This window comes from Aulostomus chinensis, chromosome 8 (genome assembly GCF_037954235.1).
Source record: "Aulostomus chinensis isolate RoL2024-O1b breed Wild chromosome 8, RoL_Achi_v1.0, whole genome shotgun sequence".
Taxonomy (NCBI): Eukaryota; Metazoa; Chordata; class Actinopteri; order Syngnathiformes; family Aulostomidae; genus Aulostomus; species Aulostomus chinensis.
This window is the reverse complement of record NC_141327.1, coordinates 29,739,674-29,752,496: the sequence shown is the minus strand read 5'-3', so window position 1 is coordinate 29,752,496 and position 12,823 is coordinate 29,739,674. Positions and strand designations below refer to the sequence as shown.

Sequence of the window (12,823 nt, the reverse complement as noted above, 5' to 3'; positions counted from 1 at the left end):
ACCATTTTCCTGCCTCAACAGTCACGAGGGCGGAGGCTACAGCAGAGGCTGCCACTTCCGGTTAGCACGCCGCCAACTTGAATCTCGCTGACCATAACCGCCGGAGACACAGGAAAACATCCTGCGGTACAAGAAAGAGCCAGAGTCCCGTTCAGTCACAGCACAAAGTTGTATTGTGTTCTTCTAAATAAATTTAAACATCTATAATTATTATTATCCCCCCAAAAAATCCAGCCTGTTTGCACTGTTTGTATCGGCTCCCCTAGCAAAGAATGAAGGTGGTTAAACAAAGTAAAATAAAGCAAAATGAATGAAAAGTGACACATTTTGATTTGCCAGCAGGGCCTGAAGTGGCAGCTTGTCACCACGCTGGCAATTCCAGTACATTTTGATTTATTTTGTTCCAACATTGCCACAATCTGTAAACCCCAGACTTCTACACTGAATATGGAGGGTGATAAATGAGACCTCAGGCTCCGTCTTCAGACCTTTAGTCCACATCTGCAGCATCCACACCTGACGCAGGTCCAAGTGGTAAAACTTAGATGTGAGATTCATTTGTGTTAAAGTGTGTTGTTGAGTCAGCAGAATAAAACTAATTTTGAATCTAACTTTGCTCCCAGTTCATGTATTCTGCAATTTTTTATTAAAATTTCTGTTTATTTTTTTAGCCGTAGAGTTGTGGAGGAAGACGGACGTTAGCATCGCCATTCGGCTTTTGGATTACTGAGGTAAATAATCCCAGAGGCGAACCAAAGTTTGTTACTCACTGACTCACAGGTTTAGCTAATCGGGATCATCTTCACTAACTAACTAACACCACTTGGGCGATGCTAGAAGCGCCAACGCAGTGGTTAGCAGTACCAAGCTAACGTTAGCCTGATGCACGAATCACCTCTCGTAGCCGTTTCGTTAGCAAAACACCATTTTTGAGGCACATAAATGCCTCAAAAATGAATAAATGAATTCATCAGTTTGGTGTTTACTGTTATGTTTTATGACGTGGAATCAAACATCAAAATCTTAAAGGCATGTATCCACTTTGAGTCGAGGGAACCAGGCGTTCCCTGAGGCTAACTTCTTGGTTGGAGGACTCATTCCTGCGGCCCTCTTTTGTTAATCTATTCATCTCATCTAATATACTCATTTTATACTAATAACTTTTTCCTCCAACACTGGTTCCTTTAAAAAAATTGAGAAAAAGAAAAAAAAATACCAGGAGTTCACCAGACATTAAGAACAATTTGTACAAGAGAGAACCAGACTACGTTCTCAAACACCCTGGACAGCAGAGACATTTAATGGGAACGTGGAGGAAGAGGAGGTGGGAATTCTGGGGGGTTGAGAGGGAAGATGAGGGAGGATGAAGAGTCCTGGGGGGGGGGGGGGGGGGGGCGAAAGAGTGAGTGAGTGAGAGAGAGAGAGAGAGAGAGCGCAGCCAGACACAAACGACCTTTAGAACGCGACCGGACCGGAAAGGAGTTCCGCTGCCCGCCGCTCCTCCCGGACAGAACTCACCGTCACATCTGCTCATCAGCTGACCGACAGACGGTGACGTTTCCCGCTCTGCACACATCACTTTTATCGGGATGTTCTAGATGTGACCATGGAGTTCCTCTCCCCCCCGGTGGTGGATACGCTTCTCTCTCTCCTCCGTCCGTCCAGTCTTTCCACAGCCGCCTCAGCCCGACAGGTGAGCGGGTCGGGGCCACCGGAGACCCGGCAGCCCGGTGTGGAGTCTCCAGAGCTTCCCGTACCAGCCGGACTGCGGAGCACCTGACAGACAGGTAAGGCGGACCTCCTTCGGGAGAGAGTTTCACTTAATTGTGGGGGAACCTCTAATATTCATAAATTCCACATTAATGAAATGAAAGCTGTCAAGTTTGGAACATCCACTGCACACACCCCGGTAATCGGGGAGACCGGGGACAGTTGTAACGTGGGCTGGAGGCTGTAACACCTGGGTGTTGGTCCAATCACAGCAGAGGTGTCCATGCGATGCACCTGAGCAAACAAAGGTCCCCACCACCCTGAGGGAGTAAGAGCTTCTGATGCCAGCCATCGCCCGAATTATACATCTGATATTTATGCATTTTCCTTTTTGTGTAACAGCACAATGCAAATAAATCTTGTCTAAACTGAAAAAAAACAACTTATGGATGCTTAAGGTTTGTTTCTTTTCTTTGGGCTTTTCCAAAAAAAAAAGAAGGAAAGGACAAACCTGAATTGCAGTTTTTATGTAACCCTGCAAATGGACAAATGGCAGCGATCACAGTTCCACTTTGGTAGAAGTAGTAACAATTAAAGCAGCCAAAAATGGTTAGCGTGCTTCCGGGTGACCTCATCGGTGGTCGCTGGCTGGAGGTTGAACCTCTTGTGTCCAGCTTCAGGCTGTACCGTAGCCTTTTGATCTTGATGGAGCGGGTCCCAGTAGTCAGCAGTGGGGGGACACGCACGTTGACTCTTTCCCCACCAGCGTTTTTTGACCGTTTCGTTCGTCTCTCAAGAACTCAAAGACCAACAGAGACACGACAACCAGCACATCCGTCTGGCGTAGGCGCTCCGTCGTGGGCCTGCCGCAGCCCCACGGGCCCCTGGAGGACCTCAATGTCCATCCGTCTTGTGTTTGGATCCATGCATCCAATATTCTCTTGCCAGACCCACAGTAGAAAAATCGAATCAGTGGACGAGTCAGTTTACGAATTATGCTAACTTCATTTCCCACTGTCAGAACAAGTCATGTTTTATTGTATATTTTTATTTACACCTCCTTTTCCAACCTATGTATGGTGTCAAAAGAGAGGCTAGATCTCTGGGCTACTAGTTAGCTTAGCATACTGAATGGTAGTGAGTGGGAAGTGTTAGCATGCCGACGCTATCAGCGTCACAGGCTGGTTATAGAGCATCCGTGCTGCTCCTCTGCTGCCGTGTCGTCTCCGCCGTGCCGGTGATTTCTTTCTTGTTAGAGATTCAACTTTCATTCATTTTGAATCTTTGATGTTAACTCGAATGTGGATGAATAATTCAGCCGCTTGTTTCTCATAATCCTCCGGATGTTTTAACACCTGAGGTCCAGCAGTTGGAGCTCATAAGGGAGTGGCCTCCAGCCGAGGTTGCTTTCCTGAACAAGCAGCAGCTTTGCTCTCTTTGTGGTCCTGCTGCTGTTGACCTCCAGCCAATAGGAGACAGAAGTGAGGGAATCAAAGTCGTGTCGAGGCTACTGGCTCACCGCGGCGAGAGCACACAGCTCCTCTACTGCTGGCTCTGGTTTTTAAGAATAAAAATCTCTCAGATCCCTCGACTCTTCTTCTCAAGGAGTCAGATCGTGATCGACGGTGAGCTTCGGCTGCCAGGCTATTATTGAACGCGTTCGGCAGGGTGTCGAACCTGCTCCTGGATGAGTGAGTTATGTAAAATCTCTATGTTCAGCTCTCTCCAAAGTGCTACAGCTCCTCTCAGCCAAAAATACTCCCCGATCCCTCTGTTCCTTTACTATTTTGGCCTGTGTTGGCCCGAAGCTGGCATCAGCGTAACGTTCTCAGATCGAAGCGTCATTGAAACTTTCCAGGGAGCGGATTGGCTGTTGCTTCCTGGGAGCTTCTCCCTCGGTGGAGAGAGCGGATCTGACAGGTGTGTGTGCGTGTTGTTTCTTCCTCTAAATGCAACCTCACACCTGCACTGTCGCCTGTTGCTTCTGGGTCATCACTCTTTCCACCTTCAGGTCTCCTCTTATTCATCCTGCCGAGGCCTTCATCCGTTAAGCCCTCCCAGTGTTTCCTGTCCCTCCGCTTGTCAGATGTACTTCTCTGACGAGCATCTTGTTGGCACGAGACAAACCAGCGACACTGTCAGTTTTTGTGGCTGTCCGGCTAAAACAACAATAAGCAGAAGCAGCCAATGATGGGAATGCCCAGAAATGAGGAAACACACAGACTACAGGTAGTTTGGATACGATGGCGATCGCCACCACGCTGCCGGCTGCATGATTGAGTAGCGACATCAAGTCAACCAGCGAGTTTGTCCGCGTGTCACTGCGACCTCGACCCTCTCAGTTCCTCCTCGTGTCCCGAGGAGGTCAAAGTGAACCGCCACCACCATCACCATCCCTGGCAGAACACCGTGGAACGGCTGGTCAGACCCATCAGAACCAGAACAATCGACTCATTTGTCTCTCTTCTAGGTAACCATTGACAAAAAGATGTCATGTGACCACAAACGAAGGGCGTTCACTCTACGTAGTTCAGCAGGACTCTGCGGTCTCCCTTTACGCAGTGCAAAAGTACGTTTATGTGTATTTCTTGGTGCAGCTGAAACACAAAAATGAATGAAACCTTCTCACAGCGTTGCTGTGGATTCATGCAGGTTTCACTGGTGAGAGTGAGACTGAGGGCATCGGTGACCTCCAGTGTTTGTGTTAGTTTATGTCTCACCAGTATTTACTGGTGCAGGTTCGCCCATGAAGAGCTCAGTTCCCCCTCAGCTTGGGCTTCTGATTGGTCATTGATCTGATGAGTACAATACTGGTTTGAATTTTGATTAAATACTCTTGTATTTAATGTTCCTTAAATGTAAAAAAGTGGCACTTCTGACCCTGCCCTCCCCTACAAGGGCGGGGCTGAGACGCTCCTCCCACCTGAGATGTGAGCGAGGGGGCGAGGAGACATCAGGCTTTTAACAAAATGAGACATCCGGGCTGGGAAGCAGTTATTTTATAGAGATGTCAATTAAATATGGCGTGCTACACTGACCTGTCATTTGTGCTTTATCATCTCTGTCCGACCAGCAGGACCGCGTTCATGACAACTATATATTTACTTTCAACTCGTTGAGGTGAAACTGTGAGAATAATCGGATGAAGATGAATGTAGGAAGTAGGAGTTAGTGATTCAGGTAGGACTGATGTCATCAGATGACACCAGTCCAGGTCCGCAGAGACAGCGTCTGTCTTCAGGGTTTTATGGCGTAGTTGGAGGGAGAGCAGTGAGTCAGTGTTCCGTGGGACCCTCGGGTGGAACCCTAGCAAGTTCTGACACTTTGAAACACTGGCAAGGTTCAGCTGAGCACTGAGGCGGACACCGGCCATATATTTCCATTTCTGGGAATTCCTCGTCCCTCAGTAACTCTGAACTGAGAGCTCCAGCAGCGCCTCGTCTCCTGCTTCCCTGTCATTTCATCATCCTGCTTGATATTCCACCACTGGGACAGTTGGCAGTCGCACTCTTAATCTCTGAAGGCTCCCGGCCACCTTCAGCACCAAACCTATCAAAGCAGTCGGGGTGCACCGATCTCTTCACAGGTCGGTGGAACCAAACACACACACTTGCCTCAGTACAGTCGCTCCGCCATGTCTGGGACCTTTCTGACCACGTGAGGCAGGCAGTTCAGTGCACAAATGATTCAAACATTCAACTGCTTCGACCAAGACGGAGGGAAAATGTCACTTTCAGGTTGTAAAACATGAGGAGGTTTAGTTTATTGGCCAAAGACACGGTGGAGCTTCTGATGTGCTGCACCTGGGCAGGACTCTGGTTCTGCCCAGGCGTCTGAGGAAGAGTCACCTCTCTGTGACTCCAGAATGCAGAAGGAGCCGGCCACTTACATTTAGCTCGAAGCTAGCGTGGCTAAAGCTGAGGTGTCAGGAGCAGTGCTGGGTCATAATGCTCCCAGCTGGTACACATGCTCAGTTAAGCACTTGTTTGTAGTTTGGGGCCATTGGTGAGATTCCTACTTGTGAGAACTTGAAAGGCAAAACATACTTTTTTTGGGTGAAGAAACTTAACAATCGTTATGCACAACTCTCGTTCTGTTACCTCACGCCATTTTGGAGGAGAACGTTGCTAAGCTAACTTGCTGTAAGCTGCTGTCTGTGGCTACAGTGAGCGCATTTCTCAAAAGCTGGGGATTAAAGCACAAGTTCCTTCCTCATTTTCAACCGTTTGGCTTGTTTTCTGAGTGAAGTTCTACTGGACGCAGTGGAGGTGTTCTGAAAGTGGGACATGGTGGTGTGGTGGGAACAGACAGAGACTGTTCTCAGGTGCTTTTCCAGAACAGCCTCTTATGTGAGAGGAAGGGCAGCACGGCTTGTTGGCATGCACCGTCTCCTTGACGGCTGCAGCAGTCAAAGAGCTGTGACCTGAGAGCGCCGCGTTGTGCAGGTTGACAGGCAGAAAGAGGTCAGCAGCAGCCGGAGCACCAGGAGACCAGACTGGCTCTTTGGCTGCTGCTCTGAAGGTTGAAGCCCTTTTATCCCTCTGACTGGTCTGGTCCTGAGTCAGTGACTTGCTGAGCTCGTGATGTCAAAGTGAAGATTTTGTCATATTACATCTTCGCTCAACTCACTTTCAGTATCCTCGACCAAGACAGGAAGGTGGTTCCAGCAGCTCTGCGGTCTGTGCTCAGACAGACGAAGGTTCCAGTCCAGTTCTTTATCTCTGAGCTCTAATGAACTACTTTGTCTGACAGAAAGAAAAGAGGATAACAAGGTATTAACAGTACACAGGCAGAGCCAAACACTCCATCTGTATTCCATGTTTCTTCCAAAAGTATTGAGTTATGAAGTCACAAGAACAAAGCAACAGCACACAGACGGTGCTGACGCTCAGCTGTTGTGATATTTGTAAGAGAAGTGGTCAGTTTATCCAGACCGTGGGGATTTACTCTGACCTTTACTGAGACGTGAACCCCCGTCATTGGAGTGGAACTGGCCAGCCTATTGGCAGCCCGGTTTGGGGATGATTGGCTGGTCACTGTGCGTCATCCCGGGGAGAAAAGTGTTATTTTGGCAAGCCCCCGTGGTCATTAACCACGGGCTCTGATGTCCTTGGAGCATCTTGATATATGACTTAATTCCTTTTGGCAAAATTTTGGTCCCAGAGATGAAATATGTTTGTTGCATTAGTTTGTCTGAGGGTGAAGTTTCGCTCCACGTGTGTGATGGACAGTAAAAAGCGCTGCCTGAGAAGACCGTGGGGTCGTGGTACTTGTACATGTACAGTATAAATATGTGTGTGTTTAATTGAATCTACTGTCAGTCCACTTCTTGACTGACATTGCAGCAGAAGTGGATGAAAGTCCTGAAGGGGAAGTCTGTTTTCTTGTTCTGTCTCTTATTATTGTTCTCGTCTGTGGTTCCTTCCTGTACAAGTATTTATATCAAAGTGAAATGAAACTACTGCTAATCTTGCTGAGGACGTCCACTCTGAAAACTAGAGCCTGAAGTCTTGTCCACAGTCTCTGAGGGACGTGACTTCTAGAAGAATCCTTGACATTGACACGATATTTACCAAACGAAACGTTGAAGCGGTTTCTAACGGACACAGAAGCGAAGCATCTCTGTGACGAGTGAAAGCGAGGAAAGGACTTTGCTTCATCCTCGCGGCTTTGCAGTCTTTCTCTCTCAGCAATTAGTTATTCCTCCACTCATCCTTCATGTCTCCTAATCTCTCTCATCCCGCAGGCTTCTGCTGCCTCTGTGCATTTTACTAAAGTGACCTCTCCATCATACGACATGCCTTTGGGGGAGCATGTTCGCCCGCTCGCTCCCCCTGATCTTTTTTCATCCTGTCATCCACTCACCCTGCACTTTCCTCTTTATTTGTCTGTCAATCTGTCTGTCTCCCTGCATGATGTCCCCATGGCCGAGTCTTCAGGGTCCTCAGTGCCATCGTTTGCCCTTGTGCTGCATTCTGTGCACCACCCTGAGTTTGAGGTGTGTTCCTCCACTAATACGAGTGGACTTGTGTTATTCAAACCCTCGGGGGCACACACACACACACACACACACACACCCTCAATCACCTAACAAAGTCCTTAGCGTAGCAGTACGTCTCGTCACTGTGCCTGCAGTGTGTGAATGTAAATCTGTGTGTGCGCTTGTCTCTGTGAATTAGTTTTCACTTTACACCATATCGAGGCGAAATAGTGCGTACTGCCCTGTCAGCAGAAAACCGGCGGGGAAAACGTTTCCAATACGTTCTGGGCTCACTCTCTCTCTCTCTCTCTCTCTCTCTCTCTGTCACACACACACACACACACACACACACACGCTGCCAATATTTGCAATGGTATCATTTAAAAGGTCCATGTGTTTTGCGTGTGTAGAGTCTTTATCCTTTATCTGCTCTTTTCCGTGTTTCCTCTCTTTTGTCATTTCACATTCGTAGTTGTTGTCTAATAAAGAAGTTCCCTCTGACTTGGTGTCCTCGAGGTCAAGACGTCACTTTTGACTGACCCGTAACAGAGGCCTTCATTTGGACCCAAACTAAAAGCTTATATTGACTTGAAGTGGTTGGTTCCCTTGTTGTAATGCCGGCGAGCAGCGTTCTTCTCCAACTTGGACCAGAAAACCAAACCTGGACTTACTAAACCACTTAAGACATTTCCGTCTTTGTCATTATGTCTCATTCTTAAGACGCTGATGTGCAGGACTGGAGTTTCCCCTCTTGGCCCTGATCTTTCCCTGACCAAGTGTGTTGGTGCCTAAATCTCCTCCAGAACTTCGCCCTGGTGTTGACAACATTATACATCAATGTAACTAATCCTTTTTTAACATGGGTGCAAAGGAAAGTGAGTAAAGTCGTATCAGATGGTCGATGTGAAGGATTCGGGAGTGTAAGAGGAACAGGGCAGGCACCACGATGAGGTGAACTCTGGCTTTCTGGCTCCAGATTGAGAGAAAGGTGAACTCTGGTCAGTTACTGCAGGAACAGTGAACAAAACCTGCTCGTCGGCAGGTATTCCTCGGCCGTCTGACCTGATGCATCCTCTCCTGGTTCATCCAATCCATGCTGAAGCTGAATTAATCCCGGTAGAGGAGGTCAATGCCCAGCAGCCGTCAGGTGGAAAAGTGTTCTGTTAAAAGAGTCGATGAAAAGGAGTCGTTCACTCAAACAAGAAGATTCGCTCATTATCTACTCACCCTCACGTCCGTCCAAGGATTTTTAGTCCACAAAACTCTGCTGGAATTAAACAGGTGAAGGTGTTGCATTATTGTCCTGTTATATTCCATCATTTTAATTTTAGAATTATAGATTATTTTTACATTTGCTTCAACTGCAACATCCTTTCCTGTGAATCTCCAGCAGTGTTTTGTGGACTAAAAATCTTCCCTCGTCCTTCTGTTAGTAGGAGGGTGAGGAGATGATGGCAGGAATTTTATATTTGAAAAGTTCATTTTTGTCTCTCTCCTCCTTCTTGACCATCATTTTTCATCCTGCTCCACCTCTGTTCTGTCCCCATCATCCAGCTCCATGCTGTCCCCCCTCTATCAGGACCATGGCGGGCCGATGGCGTGGCCCCAAACATCGTCCTGCTCTTCCTCCTCTCAGGGCCTCCACCGGCCACTGCGCTGCCCCCCTCCCCCCATCAGTGGGAGCAGCGTGGGCCCCAATCCCACCTACTACCACACTGTGTATGACATCCGTGTGGACCAGTACAGAGACGTGCCCTTCATCGGCGGAGGAAGTAGCTATGGGATTCGCTCCAGCCGGGGCTCCATGTCCCTGGGCATCAGCAGCAACACCGACCCCACGGTCCCACCCATCCGGCGGAGAGGAGGGCTGGTGGACCACCGGGATGTCATCTTGGCCCACCAGGCGCACAAGCTGCACAACACACCGCAGGCCAGGAGGAAGCAGTGGGAGTGAGTAGAGTTCTTCTTTTATGACTTAGAGCACTGGACTGATGGGTTTTAGAGTTTTTCTCAGGCAGGAAACAAACAGTCTCTCTCTAAAAGCATCAAAGTCTGTTTCCTTCCATATTAAACAAACTGTCCTGCCGTGAAGCTGGACGCGGCCCCCCAGATGTACAAAAACAAACAACAACAAAACTGGGCCCCACAGTGGAAAATCAGTTCAAGAGTTCGGCAGTTTTCTTTCTTTTTTTTTGCGAGGGGAAGAAAAACCTCTCACTATGTTTAGGATTCCTCGTTATTGGCTGTAACTGCCGTGGAGGAGTGGCTGTGTTTCAGCTCCGAAGATTGCAGACGCACTTTGCTTAAACTTTTTCTCTTGACTGCTGCAAGCCTAGAAAAGGTGAATGGTGATGTCAGCCTTGATTCTTGGGGCAGGTGATGGAAATTCACTCAGTCAGGCTCAATAAGTTCCTCTTTAGTTCATCTCCATCGAGATAAAAAGGCCTACAAGCACGGCGCGTCTCCACGTGGCTTCATGGGGTTTCTTCATTGGCGTCTGGGTTGTATTTGGTTTGCTGGAACTTCCACTGCCAGCTGCGTACTGTGTGACAGTCTGGTTAGAAGGCGGCACGTCATGGTGATTGTCGAATCCTGATATTTGTCAGGGAGCAAAGCAAAAGAAAGGAACTATTTTTTTTCTGACATGAGCAGAACGATGGACGGATGGACGGCTGCTGACCCAGCTGCAGATTAGACCGGTTGTGTCAGCGAAGCCTGAGCTGATTTTTATGAGACCTGTCAGGTTAAAACCTCGGTGACCCTGTCATGCACTGGATCCATGGGTGGAAAGATTGCCGATGGGTTAGATAGATTTTATCGCCCTCTGTCTTAGTGTGTCTGCCTGCCCCGCTCCCTGTCACCAAGGTGGTTGATGCGGTTTGGCCGATCACGTCCCAGATGGCGTGGCCGCGACAGGACTAATGTCTGAAGCGGCTCATCTGTCCTCTGCTATTCTTCTCCTCTAATTGTGATTGAGGGCATGTTTGCAGCATCACCTGTCTCAGCTGCCTCTGGCACCGCGTCACATCGCTGACTTCATTATTGGCACAGAGACTTCAAATGCTGCCAAAGTGAAAGATAAAAAAGATGAAAATCCATCAAAGCAATTGAATATCCACAGTTGAATAAAGAACAGCTGCCGTCATAAAGATGCGAGTTTATGACGGCAGCTCAAGAAACCAAGCAAAACCAGACTTCCTGACTGGAGCACTCAGGTTTACAAATGGTCATAAACAAACATGACATGTGCGACAAAACCTATGTTGAGCTATCATTATTATTATTAAAAACTATGTGTTTTTTATTTATTTTTATTCAACCACAGTCCATATTCCTTTTGTAATTGTAGATTACACACACAGACTCACGCTGGGTGTCTGCGGTCCTGTGAGCCTGTGGATGGGTTGCTGGCGCTGGTATGTCCAGGTTGTTTTCACCCTCCTGCTGCTGGTTCGTTCATTTTCCCGGTCATCCACTGTTAGACAGTCTGGATCGTCACGCGGGCCACAGTTATGAAGTCAGTCAATATGAATACTTGACTTTATTTCCGCTGAATTGTGGTAAGAGCATGTTTTTAAAGTCCTTTCGCTGTAAGCATATAAACTAGCGTCACTGGGAGCATTCAGTGTTTTTACCAACTGGCATTTATTGTTCTGAATTGTTATAGTAAGCAAATTACACAAAAGCTGCAGCCTTCATGAAGTTGGTTGCGGTCTGCTGGCTTGACTGTTTCACTGCATGTTTTAATCCTGGGTGTTTCTATCTCGCGAGCATCGATGCAAACCTCTGGTGTCACGTTATAAAGAGAAGAGGAGGCAGGACGCCTATACTGACTGTACCATTAGCTGAACGTTAGCTTAGCCATCGTCGTTCGAGGGGTGTGGTCATGAGGTTGCGTGACGACACTTTCCTAACCTGGCTCAAACATCCACTGGGAGAACAACCTGGAAATATTTTGGTGGCCAAAGTCACTGTGAGACGTTCAGCCTTGGTGCGTTTTATTCTGGTTGGTTGATGTTTGCTCTTTCTTGGTTTTGTAACTTTGTGGTTTTAACATGACTAATCACGAACCCAGTTATTAGTGCTGGCAGCTAAGATCCAACCTCGGTGGTTGAATTTATGAACAGAAGGTTGTTTCAAGCCTTGTGTTTCATTGTCTGAGCGTTTGATAGAAGGATTGTGAGACCATTGAAACGGTTCTGTCTGGTGTGACTTATGGTTCGCGTGGTGGAACCAGTCAGAGCCTTCCACCGCCCCGTCTCTCCTTCAGCGTCTGTCTCTCTGTTACTCAGTATTAATGCCAGCATCAGTCAGTGCCTTTCGCTGGCTCGGCGTCGCCGCTCTGCTGCCAGCTGCACTTCTGACTAGAGAGTGCACATCATTCATTATAATATTTACCCTCCTGACCACCTCCCCTTTCATTCACCCTCCCTCCCTCACATAGCCTCCTGTTTCTCCTCCACCATCTTTGTACATCCCTCCTCCCTCCTTCCCTCCTCATCTTCCTTTACGTTATCCTTCTTTCTTTCACATGCTGGTTGTTGAAATGGTGTCTGGTGGTTTTCAGAGCTGGTCGCCTTCGTCATCCCACCCCTCGCTTATCTAACATCCAAACCCCCCCATGACTCACCCCTTGTTCTTTCCTTTTTTCTCACCGTGTACCTTCACTCCTCTATCACACTCAGGTTTGCACAGTCAGGACATCACACTGACCAATCAAAACTAACCTCCACTCAAACCTTAACTTTAACCAGAACTCTGACATCGTGCTGCATTAGGACCGGTCTTTGGTCCCCATGAGGACGAGAGGTCCTGATGAGGTTAGTGTTGGTACCAGAAAAGGTCTCCTGTAGGTTACAAAACCAGACACACACACACACACACACACACACACACACACACACACACACACACACACACACACACACACACACACGGGACTGTAGTTTAGAGTGAGGGAGGGATGTGGGATGCTGCTGCCCCCCAGTGTTCATAAGGATGAAGTGCATCTCAGTGTTTGTAGTATCTGTTTGTGTTCAGAACAATAAATCAGAGTCGTGCCTCTCACAACAGCAAAGGGCTACCAGACCAAATGCGTCATGCTGGCGCACACTCTGACGCACTTGGGCTCTG

At 48.0% G+C, this 12,823-nt stretch overlaps 1 protein-coding gene across 1 annotated transcript in view; it reads left to right on the top strand.

The window, feature by feature from the left end:
- Positions 1–1,450: 1,450 nt before the first annotated feature.
- The window catches only part of cacna1ab (calcium channel, voltage-dependent, P/Q type, alpha 1A subunit, b), a 138,113-nt gene continuing 126,740 nt past the window's right edge, over positions 1,451–12,823 (top strand). The window contains exons 1-2 of the mRNA XM_086212337.1: positions 1,451–1,787; positions 9,245–9,640. Of these exons, the coding sequence (XP_086068463.1) occupies positions 9,249–9,640 (392 nt within the window). The 5' untranslated portion in view covers positions 1,451–1,787; positions 9,245–9,248. The remainder of the gene's footprint in view (positions 1,788–9,244; positions 9,641–12,823) is intronic.